This window comes from Drosophila erecta, unplaced genomic scaffold (assembly GCF_003286155.1).
Source record: "Drosophila erecta strain 14021-0224.00,06,07 unplaced genomic scaffold, DereRS2 tig00000092-arrow-pilon, whole genome shotgun sequence".
Classification (NCBI taxonomy): Eukaryota; Metazoa; Arthropoda; class Insecta; order Diptera; family Drosophilidae; genus Drosophila; species Drosophila erecta.
This window is the reverse complement of record NW_020825207.1, coordinates 3,278,174-3,305,730: the sequence shown is the minus strand read 5'-3', so window position 1 is coordinate 3,305,730 and position 27,557 is coordinate 3,278,174. Positions and strand designations below refer to the sequence as shown.

The 27,557-nt window shown below is 43.7% G+C and overlaps 7 protein-coding genes across 11 annotated transcripts; 1 reads left to right on the top strand and 6 right to left on the bottom strand.

Annotated features, from left to right (window-relative positions):
- Positions 1–45: 45 nt before the first annotated feature.
- Positions 46–7,096, bottom strand: LOC6547461. Its single transcript, XM_001976174.3, has 5 exons — positions 6,769–7,096; positions 5,498–6,706; positions 5,144–5,425; positions 4,964–5,089; positions 46–4,906 (listed from the first exon to the last, which is right to left on the bottom strand). The coding sequence occupies exons 1-5, from the start codon at positions 7,094–7,096 to the stop codon at positions 216–218; spliced, it is 6,636 nt and encodes a 2,211-aa protein (XP_001976210.2). The 3' UTR covers positions 46–215.
- A 113-nt stretch (positions 7,097–7,209) lies between these two features.
- LOC6547463 (uncharacterized protein CG42266) lies at positions 7,210–9,913 on the bottom strand. Of its 2 annotated transcripts, XM_026980443.1 has the most exons (8): positions 9,377–9,913; positions 9,039–9,317; positions 8,846–8,932; positions 8,560–8,577; positions 8,473–8,499; positions 8,381–8,413; positions 7,939–8,326; positions 7,210–7,880 (listed from the first exon to the last, which is right to left on the bottom strand). In XM_026980443.1, exons 1-8 carry the CDS (start codon positions 9,802–9,804, stop codon positions 7,416–7,418), a joined length of 1,725 nt encoding a protein of 574 aa, XP_026836244.1. In that variant the 5' UTR covers positions 9,805–9,913; the 3' UTR covers positions 7,210–7,415. The 2 variants fall into 2 exon arrangements, with proteins under 2 accessions (XP_026836244.1, XP_026836245.1); XM_026980444.1 differs by lacking the exon at positions 7,210–7,880 and having other exon boundaries at positions 8,219–8,326; positions 9,039–9,313.
- Positions 9,914–9,981: 68 nt separating this feature from the next.
- On the bottom strand, positions 9,982–11,700 carry LOC113564257. Its single transcript, XM_026980161.1, has one exon. It carries the CDS (start codon positions 11,698–11,700, stop codon positions 9,982–9,984), a length of 1,719 nt encoding a protein of 572 aa, XP_026835962.1.
- Positions 11,701–12,066: 366 nt separating this feature from the next.
- On the bottom strand, positions 12,067–12,497 carry LOC26526032. Its single transcript, XM_015157239.1, has 2 exons — positions 12,281–12,497; positions 12,067–12,212 (listed from the first exon to the last, which is right to left on the bottom strand). The coding sequence occupies exons 1-2, from the start codon at positions 12,495–12,497 to the stop codon at positions 12,067–12,069; spliced, it is 363 nt and encodes a 120-aa protein (XP_015012725.1).
- LOC6547575 (protein chiffon) lies at positions 12,281–22,133 on the bottom strand. 4 transcript variants are annotated; one of them, XM_015156084.2, is made up of 3 exons: positions 21,394–22,133; positions 13,909–18,943; positions 12,281–12,769 (listed from the first exon to the last, which is right to left on the bottom strand). In XM_015156084.2, the coding sequence occupies exons 2-3, from the start codon at positions 18,922–18,924 to the stop codon at positions 12,662–12,664; spliced, it is 5,124 nt and encodes a 1,707-aa protein (XP_015011570.1). In that variant the 5' UTR covers positions 18,925–18,943; positions 21,394–22,133; the 3' UTR covers positions 12,281–12,661. The 4 variants fall into 4 exon arrangements, with proteins under 4 accessions (XP_015011570.1, XP_026836972.1, XP_001976214.1 ...); XM_026981171.1 differs by lacking the exon at positions 21,394–22,133 and adding an exon at positions 19,450–19,806 and having other exon boundaries at positions 12,585–12,769; XM_001976178.3 differs by lacking the exon at positions 21,394–22,133 and adding an exon at positions 19,411–19,805 and having other exon boundaries at positions 12,585–12,769.
- A 222-nt stretch (positions 22,134–22,355) lies between these two features.
- On the top strand, positions 22,356–23,245 carry LOC6547576. Its single transcript, XM_001976179.3, has 2 exons — positions 22,356–22,623; positions 22,702–23,245. Exons 1-2 carry the CDS (start codon positions 22,584–22,586, stop codon positions 23,040–23,042), a joined length of 381 nt encoding a protein of 126 aa, XP_001976215.1. The 5' UTR covers positions 22,356–22,583; the 3' UTR covers positions 23,043–23,245.
- Positions 23,246–24,384: 1,139 nt separating this feature from the next.
- On the bottom strand, positions 24,385–26,212 carry LOC6547577 (protein disulfide-isomerase A6 homolog). The gene is made up of 2 exons (XM_001976180.3): positions 25,994–26,212; positions 24,385–25,921 (listed from the first exon to the last, which is right to left on the bottom strand). The coding sequence occupies exons 1-2, from the start codon at positions 26,004–26,006 to the stop codon at positions 24,627–24,629; spliced, it is 1,308 nt and encodes a 435-aa protein (XP_001976216.1). The 5' UTR covers positions 26,007–26,212; the 3' UTR covers positions 24,385–24,626.
- Between the last annotated feature and the right edge of the window lie 1,345 nt (positions 26,213–27,557).

Here is a 27,557-nt window from a genome sequence, read left to right as displayed (position 1 = left end):
AATTTTAAATAGATATACATGTCAAGCTGATTTGTAGATCTGCACCATTGGTTGCTACAACATAATAGACATTAAAAGAAATATTTTTTGTATTCAACCTTTTATTAAAATATTATTATAAATTTTGCACTGGTCTCAAGTTGCCCACTTGCAGTTCTTATGATTGGGAATTTTCTCGAAAATGTAAATGCTTTCGAAGAAACTCTCAATCATACCTACCGCACAATTTTGTAGAACCCATTAGCACTGGCACATGGGCAGTAACTGACCTCCTGCTCCTTGATCTCCGCCGTGGCCTGTCCTGGTTTCTGAGGATCGTTATGGTTTGGGACTTCTGCCAGGCTGCAACTTTCTTTCTGGAACCGGAAACTGGAGTCATATAAAACTCTAACCTCGCCATCGTCGATTTCGTCGGGTGCGCATGGACAGCGGAAGGGATCTTCAGATTTCGGAACGGAAACTTCTTTATACTGGTAAGCTGGATGGTTACTACAAGTACAGTCTGTACCCGCGGGCACTTCCTCCATTTTTCTGTCATAAACCTTGGGTCTTTGGGGTTTTCTACACCAAGTGAAAAATCCGCTACGCTTCGATGATTTCTTACTGCTATATTCTATAATATTTTTGTCATTTCCAGCATTGGCTGGCTTTTCATTAGTTTCCCTTGGCGATTTTCCTTCAATGTTTTCATCCTGCGGCCGTTTGTTGTTTGTTTTGAAACAGAGAAAACCGCGTGATTTTGTCGATGGCGGGGATTTCTTTTCTCTTTGGTTGAACTTTTCCTGCGGCTTTTCAATTCGTTGAAAACATGCAAGTCCCCTCGATTCTTCTTCTTTTTGCTTCTTTGTGGGAGTTGTGTTCTTCTTATTGTAATTGAAACTAGATTTTGAAGAAGTTTTTTCTTTAGGTTTCGGATTTTCATTGGGATTTTTGTTCTTTTTTATGAAACAGCTAAATGCACTCGATTTAGGTAGAGCTTTTTCATTTCCCATTTCTGTTTCCTGCTCATCATCATTTTTTGGTTTTAAACAACAACTAAATATGGAGGATTTCGATTGCTTTCTTTTCGTATCATTGCCACTTTTCATTAATTTGTCACTTTTGCAATTCCAAGAAGGCTCATGATTTTGAGATTCTGTTGCACATAAACAAGCAGAGGAAGATTTCATTGGAAGAGGTTTGTCTTCAATTATACGGAGGAATGGGCATTCTTGGGCGCATTTTCGAGATTTCTTTTCCTCATTCTCCTTGAATTTTTCGAAATCTCTCAAAATATGCCTGTCGTAGCTGTTTAAAATGGGATCTGTGACTAGAGAATTCCGTCTGTTTTCGGCAAAAACTGGTGCAGGTATACTAGGGGTTATGCAGACTGCGATTTCTTTGGATTCGTGGACATCTTTCGCTTCAGCCTTAGGTAAATTACAATGTTTATGGAGTACCTGACGCTCCTTTTTAAGAGGAACAAACATCTTGCACGAGTTGCAGATCCTGGTTGCAATCTGATCATTATTGTAATCATCTGATTTTCCACTACGTTGACGACCCCTGTTCTTGGAATTAATTTTGCATTTGCGAAGATCGGTAAATAAAACTCGGTGACGGTAGGGACAATCTTCAAAACATCCCTCTGAATCGTAGCTTACATCATCGCACTGATCCTTTTCCCGATCCACTAGCATTCTTTCATTTGTACAATAAATACCCTTTCTTTTGGGACAATGGCAGTTACTGTGGGTTTTCTCTGGGAATTTTGGATTATTACAGACTTCAATATTATTATCTTGTCGCCGATGTAGTCGATGACTACAGCTTTTAGTGTTTAATGCTGTATCTTGTTTGCACTGTATCTCAGTATCTTTATCTTCCCTTGGACAATTTGCTTTTCTTTCGCTATATGCTCGCTGCTTTTGAGAAGTCACTTTACATGGGTTATTGGTCGTAGCTTCGTATTCATTTGGAACTCTATTAATGCCTTGATTATTAGGACAATGTGCATTACAGGACACTTTTTTCATATATTCGATCTCCCCACAGTTGAGAACAGGTTCTCCAAATCTTTCGGAACATTTTGGATTCTCACAGACTTGGAAATTATAAGCATTTTGATTATGAGGAATATGGACATATTGCTGCCAATCATAACAATTCTCAGCATATAATCCTGAATGTCCTGCAAATTCGTATTCTGGAAATGGAGTTTTTCCTGCCACTTTTGTTTTCTTTTCGCTTTGCGATGATCGTCTTGCAGAACTGATTTGATGCGACTTACTATCCGCATATCCACTTTTATTACGTGACCTATTGATTTCTTTCGCACTTTTACAAAATTCTTTTCCGCACTTTTTTTCTGAACTGCATGATGTGGCGTTTGTTGGATATTTATTTCTATCCTTGCTTATATCTTTTTTATCGGTGCACTCCGAATTCTTACAATTACGCCCTTCTGTGCTTTTTTCAACATTACCAGTCCTGTAAATATTTCTATATTGTGGAGAGTGTATATCTTTGCTCGAACTTACTTTACATTTTAAATTATCAGGACATTTCGAATTGGTGCACTTTATAGCCCCTGTGTTTTTTCGAATTTCTTGATTAGTAGAATTAGGACAATCCTCAGTGCAGAAATTTTCTTCCACTTCGTTTTGTGGGTACATTTCTAGTTGGGTTCTTCTGGATGAGAATATTTTTGAAGAACTCTCGACATTTTTCGGTTGCCTATGTGTTTGCATTTCGGGACTATTTTCATAATCGTCGTCGTTTCTGATTCCATGTCTTTGGCCCATTGTATCTCTTCTGTGTCTATTCACTACTGTAATTCGTCCTTGTCGCTTTTCTCTTTGATTGAAAGGACAATTTGGTGAGCAACCTGCAGTTTGGAAATAATGTTTAGTTCTTTGGCTCCTGGGATGATTGGAACAAACTTGATTTTCTGCGTAATCTACGTTTGCGCTTTTATCTGAGTTTCTTCTTTTGGTTTGTTGATGCAAATCCTTATCTGTCTGATCTTTATGGGAATTCCTGCAAAAATATATTTCAGGTTCATCTCTGTATACCAACGGAGGATCTTCGGATTTCTGACAACCTTCGCCTTGTTCATCATATATAATTGCATTCTTTGCGGAACAATATGGATTACCGCAAAAATCTTCATAATTATGAGCGGTGCCAGCCTTTTGAAAAGATTCACCACAAACCTGGTTGCCCTCCAGTTGGTGACTTTCCTTTGAATAATATGTGGCACTATTTGCTCTGGGGTAAACTGGATTTTCCCACGAGCTGGGCAATTGACCGGCTACTGGACAAGAAGGATTATCGCAAGTCTGTGTATGATCTACATAGTTTATGTCTCTATTAAGAGTATGTTCACCTACACCGGATTGATCGCAGACTTGGAAGGTCACAGTTCCTCGACTGTTTTCACATGGACAATGCTCGGGTGGTTTGCATACTTCTGAATTATTCGCAATGCCATTTTCTCTAGCCATTTGCATATCAACACATTCAGGATTGCAACTTGGCACGATTTCCGTCTGATCAACTCTATTCGAGTTCCATGATTTAAGGTAATCTAAAGCATATGGGCAAGTTGAATTGTTGCATATTTGTAAGGGCTCTTGAACAGCATTTCCCCCATTAGCTGTATACGTTTCTGGGCACACATTGTTGCGCTCCTGAAAGGATATTCCTGCTTGTCCATGTTCTGCAGCAGCACAATATTGCGGACAGTTGCATATTTCCTTGGGAGCTTGTCTTTCTGCATTTGAGGTAGTCTTGGAAGCCTGGCTATAATGTGAATCCGTTTTTGGCTGGCCTGCCGAAAAATTCTGTTGGCAATTCTGCATCTGGGGAGATATTCTACTGCACTGGGCATTCAAACACGATCTGTTAAAACTCTCATTGATGCTTTGATTTTTATAAGCCGCCATTGGGCAATTGCCTTTTGCTTGACTACCGGTTGCAACATTGGTGGCTTCGTTGCAGGGTGTCTGGGTTCGATATGGTTGACTTTTTCGTTCGCATATTTCCATTGGGTAATCATATTCTGTTTGCCTGGATGTTATATTAGTTTTAAATGGTTCATAGGCGGCGGAAGCATTATTAAAGGAGTCCTGAAGAGTCCTGCCATTCGCTGTGTTGTTTTGATAAATCGCATTATTTCTTACTGCAGTGCCTGCAAAATATGTACTCGAATTCGATTGATAAATGATCGATGGGTTTCCACAGTTGGCAGCATCTCTTTTACTGTAAGCATAATTATGCCCCAAATTCATTGGCCTTTCATTATAGTGGATTAGTAACGAACTATCCTCCTTGAAGAGGTATTGATTTTGGAAAGCATCAACCGGCTGAGCAAATGCTTTCCTTTCCATATGGACATTTTTCCGCTGGTAAACTTTAGTTTGTCTTCGGCCTTCATCTGCAGTCTTTGAGTTTTCACACTTTCCAATTCCTTTTCTAGAATTTATTTGCTTTTCCAGGCCGGCCACAGTTTTTTGTAGAATATTCAATATTTCCCTCACGTCACAATCTTCGACATGGGACACACATCGCTTTGGAATTTGTTCTTTACTCATTGACTTGCACATTTCATCTTGGTTCTTTGCAGCTGACCTTTTGCACTGGCAATTTTCACACACTTGGCTTTTTGTTTTTTCGCATGGTGAGGCTTTCTTCACAGATCGTTTTCTAGAACTACATCTACTGCAGCAACTGCAGCATCTACTACCTTTTCGTTTTTTCGTACAAGTTGGCTTCTTGTTTTTCGGAGCAGCCACTTTGGGCAATGCAATTTCTAAGGAGCTCGATTGCACCAGACGGTGTTGGTCCTCCTGCGCTTGAATTATAAGGGAATTGGATTGTTCAAGTCTTAAACTCTTGGCTTCCGCCTTTTGTGGCTTACTTTGAACTTGCCTACGTGGTTTCAAAGACTCTCTTTTAGCCAGACGAGCTTGTTGGCACTTGCAACTAGTTTTATCCGCTGTGGCTTGTTCAAAACTAGCCTGATTTCGTCGCCTTTCTCGCTTTTGAAGTTCTGTTGAATTTGACTGTACTACTTCCTGTGATTCAATCGTAAGCGAATTCGATGTTACTAGACTCAAGCCAGTTGGCGTTGCTTGCCGCGCCCTACTGGACTGATTGATACCATCCCGATTTCGTGCTCCTGTTTTGGATCTTTCCGATCTCGGTTGCTCCTGTTTGAATCCTTGAACTTGTTGCCTGTGCTGTGCAGCATAATGAGGCATCTTCTGATAGTTGGCATCCTTTTCGTAAGGTGCTCCCAAAAACAGTGCAGATGTCTGAGTGACAGCCACAGTGCATTTGGGACTGTGCCTGTCAGCATATCTGCCATTTGCCCTTTCAAAGGAACCGCGGAATGAGTCTTCAGTACCAAAACTTCGAGTAGCTCTTTTAGAATGTCCCAGGGCTTCAGCTGAAATAAACAATATGCGAGTTAGGCTAAGATCTATTCAAGAATCTTATAAGACGCTTATAGTACCTTGTCTATAGGACCTTTTATCCATCTGATTGCAATGGGCCTGTGTATCGTGCCTTTTTCTGGGCGCATCCGAATCATTCGCCGAGTATTTGTTGTGATCATAGTACGGATACCCATTAGTTGTATTTTGATTGTAATTTGAAGAATTTATGCCATACGCTTTAACGTCGTCGCGATATACAATTCGTTTTCCACACTCACCCAACATTTCTCCGCTTTCCACATTATTATTGCGTGGAGCAAATTTTTCAAGCGAAACTAGACTGGCTGGTGTAGGTAATTTATTTCTAGCGTAGAATTCCTTTGAAGTCTCCATTAAAGAATCGTAGGAGACTTCTGAGCAATTGCGGCCCTGACTCTTCAACATCCTTTCTTTTACCTTGAAACTCATTGACTGGTCGTACTTTCCTTTATTATTTTCATATTGGAAATTGGAACTCCTTTGCATCCACCGATCCTGATCCATATTTTTCCTTTGGCGCATTGGTACGTTTTCCTGAGTTCCCCTGGCCATGTATCCTTGAACTTCCGTATTGCTGGGCATTTTAAGCCCCCACTTGGCATCTGAATTGGTAGGGGGCTTGCTTACCTTCTCTATTTGGTCTAGATAATCACACTGGCACGGTATCTTTGGTTGGTGGTCAGTCTCCATTTCCATGTCCGTTTCCGAGGGACTATAGCCGCCGTAGTTCTTGTAAGTTGGACCTGATGAGTTTGGCTTACACTGAAAATAAACCCTTGAGTTGGCACTGCTTCTTGATGGAGTTTTGGTAACCATTCGATCTGGTCTAAAATCCTCCCCGCTGTTGACCCTATTCTTCAATTTCTGGAATGCCCCCGAAGCTGGAGATTTCCTTTCTTCAGAGTAACTCCTTGCTTCATTTTCGCTGACTGTCTGCGTTTCGGCCACAGAAACGGCCTTGCTTTTCTTGACCCGCTTTTTAGCTCTCCTTTTAATTGTACACTGACAGGAATTATCCGACTTGATGGGCGTATTCAGTTGATGGTCGTAGGGCGTGCGATTGAGAATCGAACAATTGATGATCTCCTCCAGCGATCCTTGAGAATTTTTTTTCAAATCCTCCTTGACTTTACTGATATTAAGTTGCCAGGTGGATGGGTAATTGCTGGTACTATATCGCGACCGAGAGCTGCCCCTGGAATGTTCTTTGGTTTTCAAGCTGTGGCCACTTACAGTGCGGCTGTCCTCTGAAATGGGAGGAGTAGTTGAGTCCTTTAATGTGGTATATACCCAGCATTTATAACCATACCACTTGGCTTTAGTTTCCCACGTTCGTGGGCTGAGTTCCTCGCTTCCAGCTCACATCCTGGCTGATTGCCTGCCGTCTTCCTCTCCCGGAAAACTCTCATCGGACTGGATGCCAAAATCCTGCGCAGTTTCATTGCTGCTCTCGACGAGGATCTCTGCTGCATACCGCTGACCAATGTGGGATCTCTGCTCAACGGGGGAGTCGCCACAACACCACCAGGATCCAGGACCGATTCGCCTATGACCTGCCCTCCGCTGACGCTTTTGGCTAAGGCTCGTCGCAGGAGGATTTGCTGAGCAGTACGACGCCTTTTAGACAGGCCAGTCATTTTCAAGGAGCGCAATTCAAGAACGGCAGCTCAGAGGTTCAGTTACATTGATGGATTTATCTGACAGCTGGAAAAAAGCAACCGCATTGGAAAAATATAACTTGTGTGGTATGTACAGTGATTCATTAGGATTTACTTGGGTTCCAAAGGGGCACATATTTCTTATATGTATATATAATAGCACTTGTTATAATAGCGAATTATGAATATTTTATTAGCCGCCAGAAAACTACTTATATGAAGCTTTCTGGCGACAGCTAACTAAATGTTGCGGATCTGTACAGGTTATAGCTGGCATTTAAATTCGTCGGGGGCGGCTTCAAAAGCCACAAGCTCCTCCACAGTTGTAGTCACAGGTGTAACAGCTCCTTGCGACAGGAGCACAGCTGCAGGGATTGCAGCACTGGTTGCAGTATGGACTGCGCCCGAACTCCAGGCTTCGCGGCTTTGGATTGAGGACAAACGGGGGACTGGCGAACCGGTCGTAGTATACTGGGGGGTACCACTTCTTTTGCTTTCGGCGCCGCTTTTTCTTCTTCAAGTAGCATATGCACTCGGCATTGGGTATCAGTTTGCGCAGAGTTTGCTCCAGATTGGTGAGATCGCATTCGCAGCCGAAGTCTTCGGGTAAATCACTGCCGGCCACACAGGTGCATTTACCCTGTCGATTGCACGTGCACTCCGCATCCTCGTCGAAAGATTCATCGTTTAGCGTATCGGGAGATGGAGCACACTTGCAACAGCGACAGGTATCCGGTTTGCCAGTTGAGATACAAATTGGCACCTGTTACGGAGATAGAGATGTGCTTAATGCGGTCTACCGCGAATGACACGCATCATACCTGTATGCATTTGTACGTCTTGTTTTTGGCATCGGTCACAATTACTTCCCGAATATCCGGCGGACTTGCCCTATCCGATACATAGTCTATAGTATTGGGTGGCGTTTCCATGTTTCCCATGTTTCTTCTTGGTTCTTGATTTTCCAGTTCGTTCAGATTACTTGCCATCGGATTTTGACCTTGGCAATTGCAAGTAAATCCAACTCCTCTGCCCACCAGGCGCTTTAGGCTCCTTCTTTTGGTAGGTTTGTGTACATCCGTTTCTGGACGAGATGCTTGTGTTTCGGGGGGAACCTGTAGTTTTTCCGAGTCTGGACACTGGCAATTTATTCGGGCTTCGGGTTGGCTAGTAAAGTTATGTTCCTCGACATAGACATCTTCGGGGTATCTGAAATATGAATGGAGTAAGCATCAAATTTAAATAGCATAGCAAATAGTTTACCTTCCTGGCTGCCCCCTCCAGTCTTCCCGATATCTATAAAACATAAAATTTGTATGTTTTTTCCTTTGAAGAACTTAAGAATTATACTCTACCTATTCCAACCTGGCTGATAAGATTCGCTGTGGATAAAAATTGAATAAAATCTGCAAGCCAATCAGAGATTCAGGGTTTATAAATACCTGTATCGGCGCCTGTCACTGTGGAAAAAGAAAAGCTAAGTTACGTTTTACTGTATAAGCAGGATAGAATGCTATAGTCGAGTTGCCCGACTATCAGATACCCGTTATTCAGCTAGTGGAAGTGCAAACATGGAATTCCAACATTTTCTGAAATATCGGTAGACATTGGGGAAAAAAATAAAAATGAAAAAAAATGTGGGTGTGGCAAAAAGTTATTTGCAAATTTATAAAATCCTAAAACAATATTTTATATACTACTAGTATATTTTATATTTTATATACTTACTAGTAAGCAAGTTCTTGCTCATTCTGAGGTCTTGGTCTTCCCCTGGGTCCAGTTCCATTTCCAGGTCCTGGCGGTGGGTAATAATAGCTGAGTAACCAACAATACATCATTAATATTTAACATAATTTTTAAAAATATACTTAAAAAGGTGTAAATTTTTAGTACTGTGTGCCCAAATCGCTTCTAATCTTACCCTTGTTGTCCACCACCCGGACTTGGCAGCCCTCTAGATCCCGGACTTGGCAGCCCTCTAGATCCCGGAGCGGGATATCCTCTAGATCCCGGAGCGGGATATCCTCTAGATCCCGGACCTGGATATCCCCTAGGTCCCGGACCTGGATATCCCCTGGGTCCCGGACCTGAATATCTCCTGTATCCCGGACCTGGATATCCCCTGGATCCCGCACTTGAATATCGTTGGCCTTGATATTCCGCACTACGTTCTTGGCCGTACGGTGGTGGATCGTTCTTGCTAAAGAAATACATTTCCTTGAATACATTTCCGTTAAAGCACTAGCTCCTATTACTCACTTGACTACGATCAGCAGGATGGTGGGTTGAGCTGGAGGCTGTGTTGTTGTCCGTGATGGTGAGTTTCCACCTTTGCGAGGTGGAGTATTGCCTTCATTGGGAACTAGGGAACTGCGAATGGAAGAAGGATCTACATCATAAACTGGAGTGCTGATGCCACTTCGATTTGGGGTATAAGCCGTATCATTCAGATTATTGCGATGTTTTTTGTTATGATCGGTATGCCGTTCATTGGCTTCCGTAATGGTAACCACACTGTCTGCCGATTGAAATGTGGACATGCGATTGATGTTGTCCTTATCATTTTTGCGTTCAGCCATGAATCCAACGGGCTCCGGCCAGGGAAGAATATCGGAGTGCCTTAGCACACAGTTCTTGCAGCGACAGGTGTTCTTCTCCGGCTTCTGAGGCGGCTGCTCACAGTACATAATCGCATCTGGCTGTCATCACCACCAACGTCCTAGCCCAAGCCCCTCCAAAGATCTGTTTGAAAGAGAGTCGAAAAGTATACAGTATTTCGAATTTGTTTAAGTTTGATAGGACTGTAAGAGATTGCTTTAAGATCATTATGGACCCATATTATTTATTCCTGCAGGTGGCGCCTTTTAATGTTTATATATTGGACTATCGGAGCGCTTTTGACTGATCCTGTCCTTGGGCTTTATTCGATGCTTTGAACTTCCCTTGTACTTGGATATTGTGGAAATAGATACTTTCCTTATTGGATCCGTTCCCGTCGATATGGAGTTCGGTTGGACCTGCACTCCTTTGTTGCATTGGACATTTACAAACATGACTTTATGGCTTGCTGGCGAAATTCCCTTTTGGTTTTCATTCTTAAGATTATTTCGCTGCTTTAAGGAGGACGTTTTGCAGGTCCTCACAATAGTTATCGGTGTGGGGTGAGTTTCAGCATTGAGCTCCGTAGTGCTGACCGCCATATCGCTAGTGGCTATGATATTTACAAAATCATGTTCACTGTTGGGTTCAAAGTGCATTCGATGGATTTGATCGTCAGTAGTCGTTTCCAGTTCCTTAAAATAGTCCTGCTCCACTTCCAACTCAGCTAGTTTATTGCTAGCACTGCGATACCAGTCATCGTCATCCACCTGCTCCTCTTCCTCCATATAGGAATAGCTAAGGTTTCCGCCTCCTTGGCGATAATCGCGACTAGATCTGTAACTGGATGTTTGAGGGGAACCCAGCAGATACATGGATTCACCACTGGGATGGTAATACACCTCGTGATGGTCCACTTCTTCGTCTGATTGAATACTTGGTGGTGGTGGAGGAGGAAAACCATCAGTTGATTTCAGGCAATGCGCAATATCTGCGCTTTCTTGCCCTACTGAACAGACTTCCTGCCTTCTAAGCGCGCCGCAATGTTCTCTGCAGCATTCCCTTGGACACCACATGGTTGTGCCGGCATCCTTTTTGGATGTTTGCAGGACTTCTGTGAGTTTGTTTCTTTTGAACGGCAGATCCTCGGTGCTACTTCCTTGATTCTGCACATGTACGTGGGTAGTGGACTTTGGCAGGCGTTTACGTTTTCGCTCCTTTAACCAAGGCAAACGTTCGAGTTGAGATTTCCTTTGAAGAGCATTTTCCGGTGGGGCATAGCCATCGAAGGACGGACACGGTGGAACCGACTGCACAATCAGCGGTTGCACAGGTAGCTGCAACACCTGCACCGCTGGTAGTCTTGCCCGCAACTGGTCAATTTGATTTAGGCTAAACTGCAGCTCCTTCTGCCTTAAATAATTTCCTATGTACTCGTTTATCCGGTCGATGGCTTCGCGCATAACATCGGTCAGAACTGAAAGATGGTTTGCTTGAGAGCTACAGCTTTCGTCGTCCTTATTCTCGGTGGAACCCGACTTTTCATGGTGTTCTTCCAGTATTTTGACCTTTTTGTCTTGCAATAAGCTGTCCAATCCCAATAAAATATCCCCAAGCTCATGGACAACCTGCGGCTTAGTTGTATCACACGTTTCTTCAGGCGGAAGCGAGTTTATAGTATCATATTCAAATTTTTCGCCTGCATCTAAGCGGTTAGGGGGCTCAAAAAAATGGCCATAAACATAAGGCAATGCGTTGCTGAAATCAAATCCCCATGGCTGTCCCATCTGCATGGGGTCATACATCGCAGGATAGGTCATAAAGTATGGATCCCTTCTTCGTCGTCTTCGAGTCCTGGGCGCCACAAAGCCATTCGCCTCGATATTAAAGCTTAATCGACGGGTTCTTCGCATCGTGGTGGTTCGGTTTACAATGGGTGCGGAGGAGTCGAGTCTGATCTGGGATCTTCGGTGCCTCTCCAACATTTCTAGAAATCCTCTTATCAACAACAGAGTGTTCACTTGCAAATGGCAGGTGAAAAGCTAATTTTTAAATGAAAATTTTGACAGCTGGTCTAAAAATGTGAACACTTCACGCAGAGCTAAAAATAAATGATTACAAAAGGAGGTTCACTAATTACATATACATACGTTCAGCAAAATAATTCAAATTCGAACCTTTGGTTAAACAAGTCAATTTTTTTATTCGTCTTCTAAAGTTGGTTTTCAAGAAGTGCTTAGAATAATGAGTTAAGAATGAATACAAGCAGAAGTGCGAGCAATCACTGCAGTTCAGCGGAATCAAATGAAGTATGGAATTTTATAAATAATGGTGGCATTACAAGTAGATCTTCACTTCTTCAGGCCCATTGGCTTGCTGCGTACTCCGAAGCGGGAATTCTCGCCGGGTATCTGGCTGCGAAAATGAGCCCACTCCTTCTGGTAGTACTGGAATAGTGCCACCGGATCGCAGTGCTTGGATTTGCCACGTGGGCGAACTAAAAGGGGAAAGCACACAGGGCATAAACATTAAAGCTTCAAGAAAATAGTGTTGAAGATTACTTACCCGCAGCAGATCGCCGATTGGAGGCGCTACGCGGATGCGACTTGCTTCGGCGGCGGCGTTGCATCCTAAGAAGCTCTTCATTAGCTTCGGATTCGCTGCTGGACATAGGAGTTTGCTTTCCACGGCGGGTCTTGCTGCGGCTGCGACGCCTTCCATTCACCTGCGATAGATCGAGAACTGAATCCTCGGCCGCCAGGGGAGGCACAGAAACATCCATCAGGAGTTTTTCTTTAAAGAGGCGAGCTAAGTCCGTAAAGCTGGTCCCACCAGCGGACCGCTCCCTAGGATCGTCATCCTGCTCAGTCTTGCCCTCCTTCTCCTTGGCAGATGCACACGGACAGGATGGTGCCGCATTCTCCTTATCCTTATCCTTTTCCACGCTCAGTTTGGCACGCGAGCTGACGGTGCCGCGTTTATGCAGGCCGCTGAAATCGCTCTCCTTTGCGTTCTGCGCCAGGCGTTCCTCATGCTTGATGAGCTTGCGCAAGTCTAGATTGGGATGGGATCGGATCAAAGAAGTGGCATTAGCAGGGAAATGAGGATAGTGGACAGTGGGCATGACAGTGGGTGTGGTAAATTAGGATGGCAAGATCTAACTTCAAAAGTTACGTGCATTCAAGTGTTATTAGCTTCGACTAACCGAATCTGAAAGGTTGTTTAAGCGTGACACCGACTATTCAACCTAAGGAAGTAAAACTTTGTCCTAGATCAGAGGAGAGCGAAATACACTGAGCTATCGACCCATGCGATGTGCTTAATAAAAAATTAAAACTTTCTTGTGTATGTTTAATTGAATATTTAATTTAATTTACTCTTTGTTTTAATATTTTTACAATTGCTTTTGGTTTTTCGTTTAAAGTTAATTTTCTTCTGTTACATAGTTTACGTTTTTCTTCTTTTGCTTTTTATTTTGCTTGAGCGTTGACTTCGATAATAGTACATAGCTAGGAAAATGAAAACAGTTTAATAAGTGATTTCCACAGTTAAAAACAAAAACGATTAATGGAAACTTGACTACTTAAAAGCTAGGTTGAAAATGAGAGATTTTGGAATAGTCCGAATTGGTTGATGAGAATTATTTGGGGGGCAGGGAATTTGAGCTAAACTAAGATTAAACTAAGGCTTATGTACGTATTTCCGTGTGATTTTGTGTGAGTTTCAATTATGCTACACTTAGCTGTTAAAATGGGATGAATTCTGCTCACGATCTAACTCGATTAAATTTGACGGACTTGATTTGACATTAAGAGTTTTCAGAAAACATTAATGCTGTACGCTTTTCACAATTTTGGCAGTGGTGCTCTTCCTCAAACGAGTATATTAAATGGGTACATTAGGCCACCATTCATTTAATTCTCACTTCGCCAAATGTAATCGGAAATTAAAACTGGAAAGATGACTGAATCGAAATCGCTGTGTTTTTGTGGTTTTGGAGGGATTTGTGGCCTAAAAATACCTAAAAACTGAAACTTATTACTCAACGTCGCTGTACACACTAAAAGCTAAACGTGATTGGTGCTGAATGATGCGTTTCTTGATCTGGATGATGATTAGATGACACAGGTTGCTCAGCGGCGGTATCGAAAGCGTCGAAATGGCGCCCTAAGCCGCCTGCAGGTGACACGCACCTCCTTCTTCAGGAACTGCGAGATGGCCAATGACTTCACAGCAGCCGTCGCCGCTTCGGCGGCACAACTACTCGCCGCCTTTCCATTATTCGGTGGCGCATACTTGGAGATGTCAAACTTCCGCTTCGGCGTCGTCTGGTGTGGACAATGCTCATGCGAATCGCCTGCCTGGGTGTTGCTTAAATCCAAATCGGTATCCAAGCCGTCGGAGGATACCGTGAATATGTCGGAATTGTCACCCAGTTTCTCACTTGGCGAAATGCAGCTGCCTAGACTTCCGTTTAGCTGGGGAGTTCTTCTCTGGTGCTGTTGGGCTTGCCCCGTACTCGGTGTGGAGGTGGCCTGAAGTCGCTGACCATTGTGCAGGGTAAGCAAGAGTTTCTTGCTTTGTGCAGAGGCTTCAGGAGGCGTGGTTACCGATATGGAAGGTATTCGTGCTCTTTTTTCAGGGGGCTCAGTTTTCTGCACGCCGATGTCCTGCTCCTCGTAGGCATCTTCAAAAACATCTTCGTCCTCCTCCTCCTCTTCTTCTTCCTCGACGTCCGCATCAGTTGCCTCGATTTCCGCCTCAACGTCCTGCTGCTGATCCACAGAATCCGCCATGGTTTCATCTTCGTCGGGCAAACTTTCCATTTCATCCGCCTGCGGTTCAGCCTGTTCATCAACATCGGTCGCTGGCGGAGTCATCACGGCATCTTCCCGGGAATTCTGCTTATCATCGGCAGGTGATTCACCAGAGGGCGAATTTCCGCCTCCTTCATCATCTTCATCGTCTTTGCTAAGCAGATTTCCTCTCGTCCCAGAAGTCATAGTTGTTGTGGTGGTTGTGGTCTGCTCCTCTTCCGTTTCCATAGGCTCTTGCTTTATAGGGTGAAGCTCAACCAGACCCATTTTCTGGAAATTAATACGCTCATCTGGCATAGATCGACTGCCACCTAGTCCGCCAGCATTTCGTCTTCTCTGAACTTTTGGCCAGCCCGTGCGATTGGACTTCAGGCTCTTCTTTTTCCTATAATAGCTGGCATATAGATTGAGGTTGTTCATCCGTCGACCGGAACCAGGTGGGTTTCCTCTGCAAACATCTTCATCTTCATCTCCACTCCCTGCACTTCCCAGTATTAAATCACACAGGTCGAACTCGCTTGTAAAGCAATCAGTAGGCGGTGGAGTTTGTGGGGTGTTAACAAGCCTTTGTTCTCTATCTTCAGTCTCCACCTCCGCTGATATCTCGTCTTCCTCCATATCGTACTCTTTGCCAGCTAGCTCCAGATACTTGTCTAACTGCCAAGCAACGAAACCGGGATTGCAATACTGACGGGCTTGATCCAAAGCTTTAAGGGCACACGGTTCCATTTCGTATTCGAGCAAACCCTTCTTGCTGGGCAATTTGCGGACTCCGCGTAACGCACCCGTTCCGGAAAGATGTTGGGTGGTCGGACGCACTGCGCCTGCTACCGGAGGATTCACTCTTCTGTTGCGCTTGCCCAAGAGCGCTCTTGCTGAGGATTCCCTTTGACTGTTTGAGAATTCCAAGCGGCGCGAATACATCTGACCGGGATTTCGAGCAGCAGGTATCAGGCGGCGACTCCTGACGGGTGAAGAAGTTGCGGGCGTAGGAACTGGCGCTGGCGGGGAATGATCATATTTGTTTTGTCCCCGCCTCATTCTCTTTACCGTCTCGCTAATCTCGGTGGCAAATCGAAGTTCCTCAACAGGAGTGGCTGCTTGAGAACGAGTAGTTCGGGGCGATGAAGGTGCTGCTGGTTCCTGTTTTATAGGAGTTTTAAGCTTTGGTGCAGCTACAGGAGGAGGTGGCTCTTCTGCTTCTGAGTTCGTTTTACTTTGTGAGTCCTGACGCTGCCTTATAATGCAACTGACCAAGGCCAAAGTAGAAGCATGTTCTCTAGGGGATTTTCTTGGTGGTAATTCGGCAATCCGTGCCAGCTGCTTATTCCTGCAGGTAATTCCGCTTCGTTGACTGTTGCTGCAGCTTGAACTGGATGTACTCCGGACTCTCTCTATCAGCTGCACTCTATCCCCCAAAGAACCCGAGGCGAACTCCCTTTCCAGTAATTCTGGTGTGCTCGCCTTGCTATCACATTTGGCTGTGGCAGTGCTCAGGGCATTTCCTTCCAGCTGCTGCAGTTGCTCCTGTTCCTGCTGATAACGCTGGAGAAGATGGAGCTTTTTGTTCTTGTAGGTCGCGGAGGAGGAAGAGGACTGGACTTCCTCCTCCTTCTTAACTTCCTTCTTGGGTGTGGACTTCTGATCTTCCTGCTTGATCTGCTCTTCCTTATCCTGCTTTACTTCGCTTGCCTCGCGGCACAAAGCACAACTGTGTGCTGGCAATGTTTTGGCCATGGGTATGGGACCCATTTCATAGGGCAGTTTCCTATAGTTAGTGCTACCGTAATACGTGTAATAGTTCTCTTCGCCCGCATCCTGTCGCAGAAAGACTCTATTCCAAAGCTCTCCACTTGGCAACGATTCGAAGGTATACTGCATTTCCTTAAGTCTTTCGCTTTTACTGCAATCAAAGAATAAATCTATCGCTGGTGGCACTGCCTTTGGCTGTTTGACTTTACTTTTCGTGGGACTTGACGATTTCTGGCTCTTTGCCCTACTTCTTGAAGGAGATGTTTTGACCTCGGTTAACTCCAGCTCTCCGGCACTACGGTTTATGGTTAATCTGGAAAGCCGCCTAGCTGCTCTTTGTTCTCGAGTATCCGTTGATTTACGCGGAGCTGCCGTGATTCTACGTTGGCTACCAGCAATGTAGTCTTCATCGCTGCCACTACTGCAACTACTGTCCAATTCCTCATCTAATTCTTTATCTAATATGTCTTCCAGTTCTTCCAACTCCTTCACTTCAATAGCTTCCTTCTTTATTTTTATTTTGGGCTTTTCTAATTCCCCCATCCTATCCTCCAGTTTAGTGACCACTTTCCGGCAAGTTGTCTGCCTTAACTGCTGCTGCTGATGACTGCTGGCGGTGGCTGCCGTCACAATTGCCGTGGCTGTGCGACTGCTTTTCCTGGTGGCCACCAATTGCTCCTGCTTTATCTTAATCTTTAGCTGCGGCTGTGACTGCGGTTGGGGCCCTTCTTCTGGCTGGATGGGGGCGCTTGGAAAGCGCTGCTGGTTGCTATTGCTGCTACTGCTGCCTGTTGATAATTGGCGTTGGAAAACCTCCTGTGCCGCTGCTCCACCTGCTTTTCTTCGCTTTCCCACTGCTTGAGCTCGCTTGCGTATACTAGAAGTAGGTAATCCTGAAGATTCCTTAGTTTCTGCTTCGCTGGTGCTAGTGTCGAGGCTGGCGGAGGATATACTGCATCTGCCTCTTACATCCGAGGTGGTTTGTCGATCGATATCCGTGGGCAACTCACTGCTGCTCCTTGTGTTTGGTACCGCTGTCCTGGGAAACATAAAGTTCTCTGCCTCTCCATTAAGTCGTTGTAACTCTGTTTGTCGGATCTTTTGGAACTTTACAATCAGTGAGGGCGAATCGACTTGGTTGGAAGGTCTTCCTCGGCCTCTGGGAGGCGTGACACATTCCTCCCTAGTTTCTACTACTTTATAAATTGAAGAAGGCGGTAACATGGCTCTCTTAGGAGGTGACAGACTGGAGTTCTGTGTTTTTCTTCGTCCTGAATTTGTTGTGGGCGTTGCTGCAGCTGTTGTCGGATGTTCCTGACGCTGAAGCTCAGAAAGACTACCAGGCAGATTGCTTTGAACCTTCTTGCCACCAGGGAAAGGCGTTTGAGGTGATGCAACTGCGACTCCTTGAAACTTTTCTGACGAATGCTTTCCCTTGGTTATCCTTTTGGACTTCTCGCGCAACGCTGGCGACGGCCTCTGACGCGGACTCTGCAACTCCTCATTACTCAACGATTCATCGACATCCATGTCAAGTTCACTCTCTGGGGGCTCCTCCTCCAGGAACCTATTTACATCCGCTGAACTTCGAATTAGAGTGTCTAGAGACAGGAAATTATCCGAATTCTTGGCAAACAGCTCGTGATCTTTGCTCTGCAAATGGATATTCAGGATATCGTACTCCAATTTGCAGATCTCACACACGCCACCCTGTTTTTCACTCGAATCTATTGGTTCGCGACAATTAGAACGCGGACTATTCGGGATTGCAGACCGTTTTTTAAGTTCCTGCAAAGAAGGATGCTGGAGTGGCTTTTCTTCCCCAGCTGCTGGTTTGTCTTTCTGTGATGTGCGTGAACCCAAAGACTTGCGGGTCATGCTCTGCTCCTTTTCCTTGGTCTTCGACTTTGTTAGTAGTCGAAAGGCGCCGTCTTCGCTGCTTAAATCTATCTTTGGCCAGTCGTCTGGCTGTTTGATAAGATGATAGTAAGGTCTATAATTACGCTTGACGGATTCGATCTTCACATACTGCTTTTTCAGTTGTATGTGATGGGGGCTAGCTGATGCTGATCCTCCTCCAGCTTCCTTCTTACCCTCAAGGTATTGCTTAAGCTCGGTCTGAATGCGCTTTATGAAGCGTTGGGCGTAATCCGTCTGCCAGATGGTATAGCTCCGTTTTAAGGATGTCGAGGGTGTGCTATTGCCGCTGCTTGCCACCCCAACCGTGCTCCTCCGCACACGACTTAGTATTGCATCCGCTCTTGATTGCCTCTGATTCGGTTTTCTTGCCGAACCATCATCTTGTTGGAAGTGATTGGTGGGAGTGCTGGGTGTGCTGGGTGTACCTGGTGTTCCGGGGGTTCCGCTTATGATCTCTGGCTTATCAGTGACAAAGTGTGTTATATTGTCACTGAGAAAGAACTCGAGATGTCCACCCAAAGCTTTGATGTCGGACTCAATGCGCTTGGCTAACTGATGATCGCAAATATCCAGATAGAACTTAAAGTGGCACAGGGGGCGTTTGCTCTTTATGACCTTTACTTTAGGAGGAGTTGCTGCTGTTGCGGAAGCTGCTGCTGTTGAGTGGCTAGTTGTTGTTGCGAGTCTGCTGGCGCTTTGTTTGTCCGACTGCGGTTGCATACCTTCTGGCGCAAATTAGCTGCAGCCAAACGGACCCAGAATTAAAGAGAAAAAGAAATTGTAGAAAACGCCATTAATTAAAATGTATCTTGAAGGTCTGACCTACAGTCGAATTTTTACAAATTAAAGTCAATGATTTAGGAATTTTCTAGGAAATAAAGTGAAAAATTAGTGTACATATGCTTTATGTAAAGTTTAATTTAATGAAACTTAAGATTTGGCAATTGCGCCCAAAGTTTAATTTTAATGACAGACCATACATAATTACACAAATAATTTGAATAAATCAAATAGTCTTATTACTGTGTTTAACAAATATTTCAAAACATTTTAATCAAAACAAGAACTGCACTTTAGAATTTTCCCTCCAATTTTAGTTGGAATGGAGTTATACCAGTTTGAGCTGTAGTTATAACCGTATATCTAATAAGTTTGGCTTTAAACATTTATTCAAAATTCGACCGTAGCTGAAAATCCAACACCAACCGCGTTTTAACTTATTTGCCACGAAAAATGAAACAGAACTAAAAATCACTGTGGTGGAAATCCTACTCCCGGTGGCTCTTCTTCTTCTTGCTCCTTGTACGTTTCCCGATGTGTGTTATGCAATTTTGCATTCGGATACACACTAATCAAATCAATAGCTGCACTTGGATGCATTTCGGTATGTATTGCCTAAAAGGCCATCGAGTGTTAAGTGTGAGTTAATTTATTTAATTCCAAACTAAATGGGACCACAGAAACACAACCCAAGCGGGTGGAAGAAGAAGAAGCAGCAGCTGTGCCGCAGCATCGAGCTGCCAGGTCGGGCTACACTTAATGAAGCGTTGCCAGCACGCGGGAAAATTTGTGGTGACACAGCTGCAACAAACATTATACTGTGTGGCTGAATTTGATTAAAAACCAGTTCTTTTTTAATCTTCCTTTGGCGAAAATACAAAACAGGCACAAAAATCTCATGTACAAGAATAACGATTTAAGAAAGGACTGTCAGTTGGTGCTGATAATTATTTTTAATCGCTGATTCTAAGCTTCTGCTTGTATATAAGCAATAATTAATAAATTGAATTTTGTACATTTATTAATTTTTTATTTACTTTATGAAATTACTCATAACAAATAAAAATATATACATATGTTATCGTTGCATTTCTTGCTCATTTGCGCAATGTATGGCTTATCGCATTCCATTCATATTTGTTGTTTTGGCTTTTTACGTCTGCCAAAAAACAATGCGAATGAGCTACCAAAGGCATAATGGCCGATGACCGATATTAAACTCGAAATGACAATTAGTCCGGCAACCCTGTTGTGCTCCGTATTCACCCACTAGTAAATAAATGATATGTCTAGGCAATATGTACTGCCGCGCGTCGATATATATACAACCCGAAAAACGAGCACATCAGCACGCTGCGCTGGCACTTTTTCTGCCCTCGCTTTATATTTGCCATTACAACACAAAACGTTGGCGCAAAGAAAAACGAGAGAAAACCAAGTGGCAACCCTCAAGCGCTAGCAGTAGCAACAACAACAAAGGAAAAAAAAATAAGAAAGAGTAGCAGCAAATAAAGCGTAAAGGCGAAGAATAACACGAAAAACGCACAACACACAAAAAGAGTGGAAAGACGGGGAAAAAACAACACACACACAAATCATGTATACAGTTGCGGTGGAAATTATAGAACTGTCAATTTATAGTAACCGAAATAGTGATTTTGTTTAGTCCACATTTTGTGCAATCGCTGCTAAAAATATATATTTGAAAATATCATTTTTCTTTTTGATATTTCAAATTCAAATATTACATCGACATTTCCCTAGCGCTATACCCGCTGCTGTACGTATACATATGTATGTTTGTGGATAAAATTCATGTGAAGTTGCGGATGAAGCTTACAATGTGGTGGAGGCCGAAACACACTGGCAAACGCTGAAAAGCAGGCCCAGGGCAGCAGCAACAACAACTATGACTAGCAAGCCAAAAACAAATAACACACAGAACAGTGGGGTTACAAGAGCCATGTGTTTGGGCTTTCCACTGAAATGTATTTATGCCAAAAGTTAGATGAACCTTGCAAATGCAGTTTTCCATCGATGTCGGGCGGGCCTTTATTCGATTATTCATAAAAACATATGTGGTCCGAATGAATTGTGTTGCTGCAAACCACTGTGCCACGGGTATGTATAGTGTGTTATTCACAATTTCCAAGTAATACTCGTTTTTATATTTTCCTTTTTCCATTGCTCCGTATTTCTGGCTGTGCCGCTCTGCTCTTTTACTCGCCTGTGCTTTGTACGCACGTTCGTTGGGTGAATAAAAACAAATTGAAATGGTGACGAATCGTTTGAAATTCTGGCAAAAAGCCGCAACCAAATAACATAGTGCATAAAAAATAACAAACCAAAAACAAGCACATACACACAAACACACACCCACACGCACGCACACTTGTACGGATTGCTTACCTTTTAGAAATTCACGGAGTTGCTCGGCTGATATGTTCCTATAGCCCAAATCATTTAGATACTGGAGAATGGCCCGTGCATCTAGTGGCAAATGTGACATTTTACTTTTCGCCAAGTAGAGCAATCGTTCTTGATATTCGTATTGTTAATTATTTTTTGTTTATATTCCACCCTCACACATGCACACGCGCGCGCACTCGGGAACACACAAACACACACACGAATGCAAAATAGCCGTTCGTTTCGTTTCTCTTTCTCGTTTGTTTCGTTCGCTTCTTCTTCCTTTTGTTCGTATTCGTCTTCGTGCGCCGACAATCGACCAATTTTCACTGTACTTTTGCTCTGCGTTGGCCGTTTTTGATATTATACTTGCATTTAGTTGCGTCAAGTTAATCAGGTGCAATGACTAAATATACACAACTGTATGGGAACGATCGGCTTAAGCGTCTATTTGCCTTCGTTCGCCTGTCGTTTGCTAACGCCTTTGTTATTTTTACGCTTTTTATCTGGTTTTCGCGGGCGAAGGGTCGCCAATTCGATTGTGCACGCACAGTTCGAGTGTCGAGATTGGGCTTTTTCTTATTTTCACATATTTCCTCGCTAGTTTTATAACAATTTTCACCAATTGAAAATATAGTGTACACGGACAGGGCAGCGCACACACGCTCGGCAACCAAATTTTCGTCGAGTTATCGATAATTGTGCTGGCTGGCGATGGCCGATGGTTGCTAGGCGGCGTGACTAAGTCGTGGAATCTTATCGTTTTTAGGGAACGAGTCACGGTTTTATACCTTTACAGGAGGTCTAGTTTATTCTGATTACTCGTTTGTTGCGATGAGAGACATGAATTCCTAATTTATTTGCTTAAAAATAATAACCATAAGAAGTAAAATAATTATTATGTTTATAAACAATACGGAAAATGATTTTTCGAACGTTGCGATTTGATATATCGAAAGCGAAGGCTGTCGCCATGTATCGATAAGCAACGGCAGTCCGTCCCTATCAGCAACGCGAAAGGTTTTTGTCTTGCTTTCTTGTTGCTTTGTGTGATTCTCGAGTCTGTGTTCTGCGTCTGCGTCTGCGTCCCGTTCTTGTGGCCAAAAAGAGAAGAAAGAAAGAAAGAAAGGCAAACGAACTGTTTTCGCCTCGCGTTCGTGCTCAATCGTTCAATTCGAAATAAATTAAAAATGTCTCGCAGTTCGTACCTGTTGTGTGTGCTGTTTTTAGGTGAGCTAAAGAGAGGGAGAAAAAATGATGAAATCGCCCCGCGATCAGATTTTACGGTAACGTATCTCGTTGTTGCAGGCGCCAGCTGCTTGGTTTTCAGTGCGAGTGCATTGCGGAACAATCGAAGGGGTTACAAGGCCACGGAGCCGCCCACCACCACCCAGCCCCCGCTGACTGCCAAGGAGTATCTGGATAGTCGACCCGGAATCTCCACATTCGGCATCATCGCCATCATCTTCACCGTTATCGTTCTCTGCCTCGTCTTCTACTACGGCATCATTTGCTACCCCTTACTCTGCCGCGATGAGAAGAAATATCGGTTTATGGACGTATCCTCAACCATTACCGCCGCCACATCGCGTTCCATTCAGTCCATAGAGAACTATCCCGACCAGAAACACCACCATACGTTGGCCTGATTCGAGGTATGGACACCCGGAGGATAGTGGTTTAGTAGTACGTCTATTAGTAACTCGAAAAAGACTTAAGGCAGCCAGAAACGAAAATCCATTAGTATGACTACAGATTTAGGTCCTAGGTTTTGACAAGAAATATCTCGAATTTTATCTCTATAAACCCTTTACATTTTTTTAAACATAGAAGTTCCAAGTACACCAAGAAATTGGCTGCTCTAAATTCAAATCCCCATATTTTTTATCGAATTTGGTAACGAAACATAAACCTAATGATTCTTGCCATTTGCACTTGGATCTATAGTACATAGCAATAACCAGTTAAGGAGTTCACTGGAAAGGGAATTAATCATTCATAATTGTAACTTGGTTTTCCTACGCATCCCCCGACTGTTTCTTTATCTGCTATTCCTCTTAATCCCGGACTCAACAAGTTTGGCCTGTCCTCTGGCCCTTTTCCTTGTCCCTCCTGCATCTTTGGCCTTTTTTATTGCCTTTCATGCAGGTAGTTTTAGCCGTTTACTCACAGCTTTGTTCTCTGTTCATTTTTTTGTGTGGGACAGAGCCAAATTGTGGCAATTGAGTCACGTTGCCTGGTTTGCCTGTTTCTTTCGAAATCCCAGGGAATTCAGAGATCTTTTTATACCGTCTTCACGCAATCCAATTTGCATTCAGAATCCGAATCGTATTAACAGACGAACTCTTTGTGATGCCTCGAATTTTCGAGTTTGTCCATACATTTCAAAATGCCGATTCCCGTCCCTTTATACTTACCATACAGGTTGTACTTAAAGCGAAACGAAGTACTTAATAAATATACCATGCCAATCATAGTTTAAGCGCCAATCTGCCGCCACGAATACATTTAAGCAATCTTCAGTTTGTGCATTTAGACCAGAATGGGTATCCTTCTATACATTGTGTCAAAATACGTTTTTAGACGTTTCTAGCATTAAGAGTATCAAATTTTATATACAAATCTTTTTGGACATTTTTATGTGAGTTTTACATAAAATAAATGCTTTTACCGCCGCAAGCGGTAAAACGGTGAAATTCTCACCCTTTTTTGGGAACTTTGGGTTGTATTGAACTAAGCAAATTGATTTAAAAGAATTCTTCTTTGATTTATTAAGAATTTATATAAATACAACGCTCCGTTGGAAAAAATCTTTGAAAAGCAAATGTATTTATCACTTGGGAATGCTTGGATACATTTGATGATTCATTTCAAATAATATATAACTTATGCATTTTTTGAAACTCGCTAAGCACGAAACATTGCTACTGTGTACATTACTATTACCAACTCCCTCCTTTTCCGAACCCTATTAACACCTTAAAACCATAATTTACACGTTTTGTTGCACAGTTTATTCAATTTGTGGTACATAGTTTATATGTTCGCTGGTTTCGATTCATTTAGATCTATGTGAGGATGGTAAAAAAAGCTAATAGATATAATTAAGAGTTATATATATTTAGATACGCTGGCTGACTAATGAATATCATTCAGAATGCAAGTGTTTGTTAGTTTAATAAGTGGAAAATTGAGCTTGGGCCGCACAGTCTTGATCTCCGATCCTTGAAGCCTTACAGCTCGTCCTTATCCAGATCGATGTCGCTCAGATCGATGTCCTCCTCGGTGGGCAGTTGGCCATCTTTGCCGTCCCAAGGATCCACGGACACAATCGCTGGCTTCGCGGCTCCGCGAACGGGCGCCGTGTGGCCGCGTCCATAGGAGATGTCGCGCAGGAACTCGTTGATGCCGTCCTTGGAGAAGGAGCCCTTGAGCACGGAGAATTTCATCTTCTTGAAGTTGACCACAGCCATGGCGGGATAGCCGAATCCACCCACTTCGAGGGACTCTTCCAGCGCCAACTGCTGGCCACCTTCTGACCAGGCCCAGCCCCAAAGCTTCTGCTTGAACTTCTCGCCCAGCGTGCGCAGTGTGTCGAGGAACTTGTTGCGACACTTGGCATCGCAATCGAGAATGTGTGGCAGAACGGACACGATGCACAGTGGCTTGCCTTCGCAGGCAGTTTCAAAAGTGGCTTCATTGGTAATCTCGATGAGTTCGGGGGCTGGCACATTGGCCACATGCTTGTCACCGGCCCAGGACACAATATCCGAGGCAGTGCGTCCTCCATCATACTCCTGGGCATCACTGGCTCGCTTGGAGCCCGCGGGGAAGAACTTAATGGTAGGGTAACCACGCACATTGTATTCGGCGGCCTTGCTCTGATGCGCGGTGGCATCCAGGGCGCCCAACTTGACCTTGCCCTTCAATTCTTTGGCGGCCTTGGCCCATTCGGGTGCCAGATTCTTGCAGTGACCACACCAGGGTGCGAAGAATTCCACCAGCCATATGTCGTCGGAGTTCAGGACCAGTTTGTCGAAGTTGTCCTCGGTAAGTTCGATGACATCATCGCCGGATGAGCTGCCGGAGCCGCCGGAAGACGATCCACCACCGCCGCCGCCGCCCAGGACGCCCTGCACCTTCTTCTTGACCTCCGCCAGAGCGGCCTCAGCGATGGCCTTAGCGGTACGCTGACCATTGTAGTCCGTGGGCGACTTCTTGTTGGCGCCAAAGATCTTGATGGTGGGAAAGCCACGTACGCCGAACTGGCCGCTCAACGAGCTGTCCGCATCGGCATTCACGGAACCGACCTTCACCACACCCTTCAATGCCTTGGCCAGCTTCTTGTACTCGGGCACGAGGCTCTGGCAATGGCCGCACCATGGAGCATAGAACTCCACCACCCAGATGGCGTCGTCTTTCAACACCTCCCGGTCGAAATTGGAGGGCGTCAGCTCCACGACGCCATCGCTGGGCGAGTAGAAGGCACTAGCGCTGCCCACGACAAAAGCCAGCAACAAAATGCTCGCTGCGGAGGCGTATGGAAAAACGTATTATTAACATAAGTTTGGTTATTTCTTGCATGGGCCGAAAAACTTACCCGGTTGCCTCATCTTTGTTGAGTTGCTCAAACCGCTTACGTGTCTATCTCTACGGGGCTTATCTCAGCGAATTCTTAATCAACGCGTCTTGGCAGTAGGCTCTTTTTAACTAAACTGTGTGCAGAGATGCGGCTTATATTTTGCTAAAAAAAAATGAGTACACGTCACTGCGAGTGCGGCGTACTCGCGATAGTTCGATAGGCGATTTATTTGGTGGCCATCGATGGAGAAGCTGAAGCCGGCAAATACAGGTACTGCCATACGAGTGCGAAATTCATCGAATTCTTTATATTTTACAAAAGAAAAGGCGTAGCTCTTTATATTTTTAATTCAAGCTGTGTGAAATTACATATAAAGAAAGCGAAATGCGCTCAGTCACTATCGATATATTTCGGTATTTTAGATTGGTTCTAAAATTCCTGCAGTGCTGCCAGATTAGTACAAAAATGAGCTTATGGGCGACACCGTCTATTTGGCGGGGATTTCAAAGTTGGCTTCTTAACAATTTATTAAAATCATTGCCTAAAACTTACATTTTATGAAATTCCATCCTGTACCTTCGACATAGAAACAACTTTCGGTTTCAATAAGGACCCCAATATAATACTTTCTTTGTCTTTAATATTAACTCTATCTTATTATTGGCTGTTTTGTAAGAATTTACTCTTTTTTTTTAGGCAGCGTTACAAATGTAGTAAAATAAAATACTTTATAAGCCTTATTTAGTTTTATTCAAATATTAAAGGTACTCTTGCGCTTCCACTTCATTTTATTTACTTATTTTATCATCCTTAATTGTTAATTTACTTTGTTAGTTTCCCCTTTTAATTGTTTCTTTTGCCAAAGTTATTTAATTTGTGATTCTGGCAGCTTTGGTTTAATTTACTTGCACATTGTCCTAACTCACCAGCCCCCCCGACCACCCACCATTCGAATGACCCCTGACCCTCCCCATTTTCGTCTGCGTTCGTTGCGTGCGCATATGAGATAAAATATGTGGTCAATTTTACTTAATAGCGACTTAGTAGTAGTGTTGCCAAGATTTATGTGACGTTCATATTGGTACAGAAAGACACAGAGCCAGACAATTTCCTTTTGCGTTTCTGCCATTCAAGGGTTAATTGGGGAAGCTGTTCAGTCGGGGGCTGGATTTTCCCTTTATTTTGCGTGTTATTTTTATGATTATTGAATTTTAATGCATATCGAATGCACACATAAAGATTCAATGACACAAAGTCATAACTTCTCGGCCGGCTACAAAAACGGTGGGTGTGGCCAACCCTTTTTCCGAAAGCAATGTTTATGCCACATTTGGTGTTCACTTCTTGCTTTCAGCATAAAAAGGCGTAATATTTGTATTAGCTTCGGTAAAAAAACGAGACTGGCCCCAGATAAACTTACTACACTGAAAAAAATAGTAGCGTGTGACACAAGAATATTAGGCGCAAACCGTTTTATATGTATTTTTTTAACCATTTATTTCAAACATTTAATGATAAGCGTAAGTCCATTTAAAATTAGTGTTTCTACGTTCTTCAGTTGGCTAGAATTCGGCTCAGTGCT

Bases quoted from the DNA above. Each gene is read 5' to 3' on its own strand.
- LOC6547461 (XM_001976174.3), bottom strand. From the start codon at position 7,096: ATGACTGGCCTGTCTAAAAGGCGTCGTACTGCTCAGCAAATCCTCCTG. The intron at 5,090-5,143 runs GTATCAATCAGT...GCTTGAGTCTAG, and splicing joins AGGAGCACGAAATCGGGATG to TAACATCGAATTCGCTTACG. The intron at 4,907-4,963 runs GCAAGTGCCAAC...CACGTAGGCAAG, and splicing joins CACAGCGGATAAAACTAGTT to TTCAAAGTAAGCCACAAAAG.
- LOC6547463 (XM_026980443.1), bottom strand. From the start codon at position 9,804: ATGTACTGTGAGCAGCCGCCTCAGAAGCCGGAGAAGAACACCTGTCGC. The intron at 9,318-9,376 runs GTGAGTAATAGG...GTATTTCTTTAG, and splicing joins ATCCTGCTGATCGTAGTCAA to CAAGAACGATCCACCACCGT. The intron at 7,881-7,938 runs GTATGATGCGTG...TCTCCGTAACAG, and splicing joins AGACGTACAAATGCATACAG to GTGCCAATTTGTATCTCAAC.
- LOC113564257 (XM_026980161.1), bottom strand. From the start codon at position 11,700: ATGTTGGAGAGGCACCGAAGATCCCAGATCAGACTCGACTCCTCCGCA.
- LOC26526032 (XM_015157239.1), bottom strand. From the start codon at position 12,497: ATGGATGTTTCTGTGCCTCCCCTGGCGGCCGAGGATTCAGTTCTCGAT. The intron at 12,213-12,280 runs GTAAGTAATCTT...TTCCCCTTTTAG, and splicing joins CAATCGGCGATCTGCTGCGG to TTCGCCCACGTGGCAAATCC.
- LOC6547575 (XM_015156084.2), bottom strand. From the start codon at position 18,924: ATGCAACCGCAGTCGGACAAACAAAGCGCCAGCAGACTCGCAACAACA. The intron at 12,770-13,908 runs GTGCGTGTCACC...ATCCCAATCTAG, and splicing joins CGCAGTTCCTGAAGAAGGAG to ACTTGCGCAAGCTCATCAAG.
- LOC6547576 (XM_001976179.3), top strand. From the start codon at position 22,584: ATGTCTCGCAGTTCGTACCTGTTGTGTGTGCTGTTTTTAG. The intron at 22,624-22,701 runs GTGAGCTAAAGA...TCGTTGTTGCAG, and splicing joins GTTGTGTGTGCTGTTTTTAG to GCGCCAGCTGCTTGGTTTTC.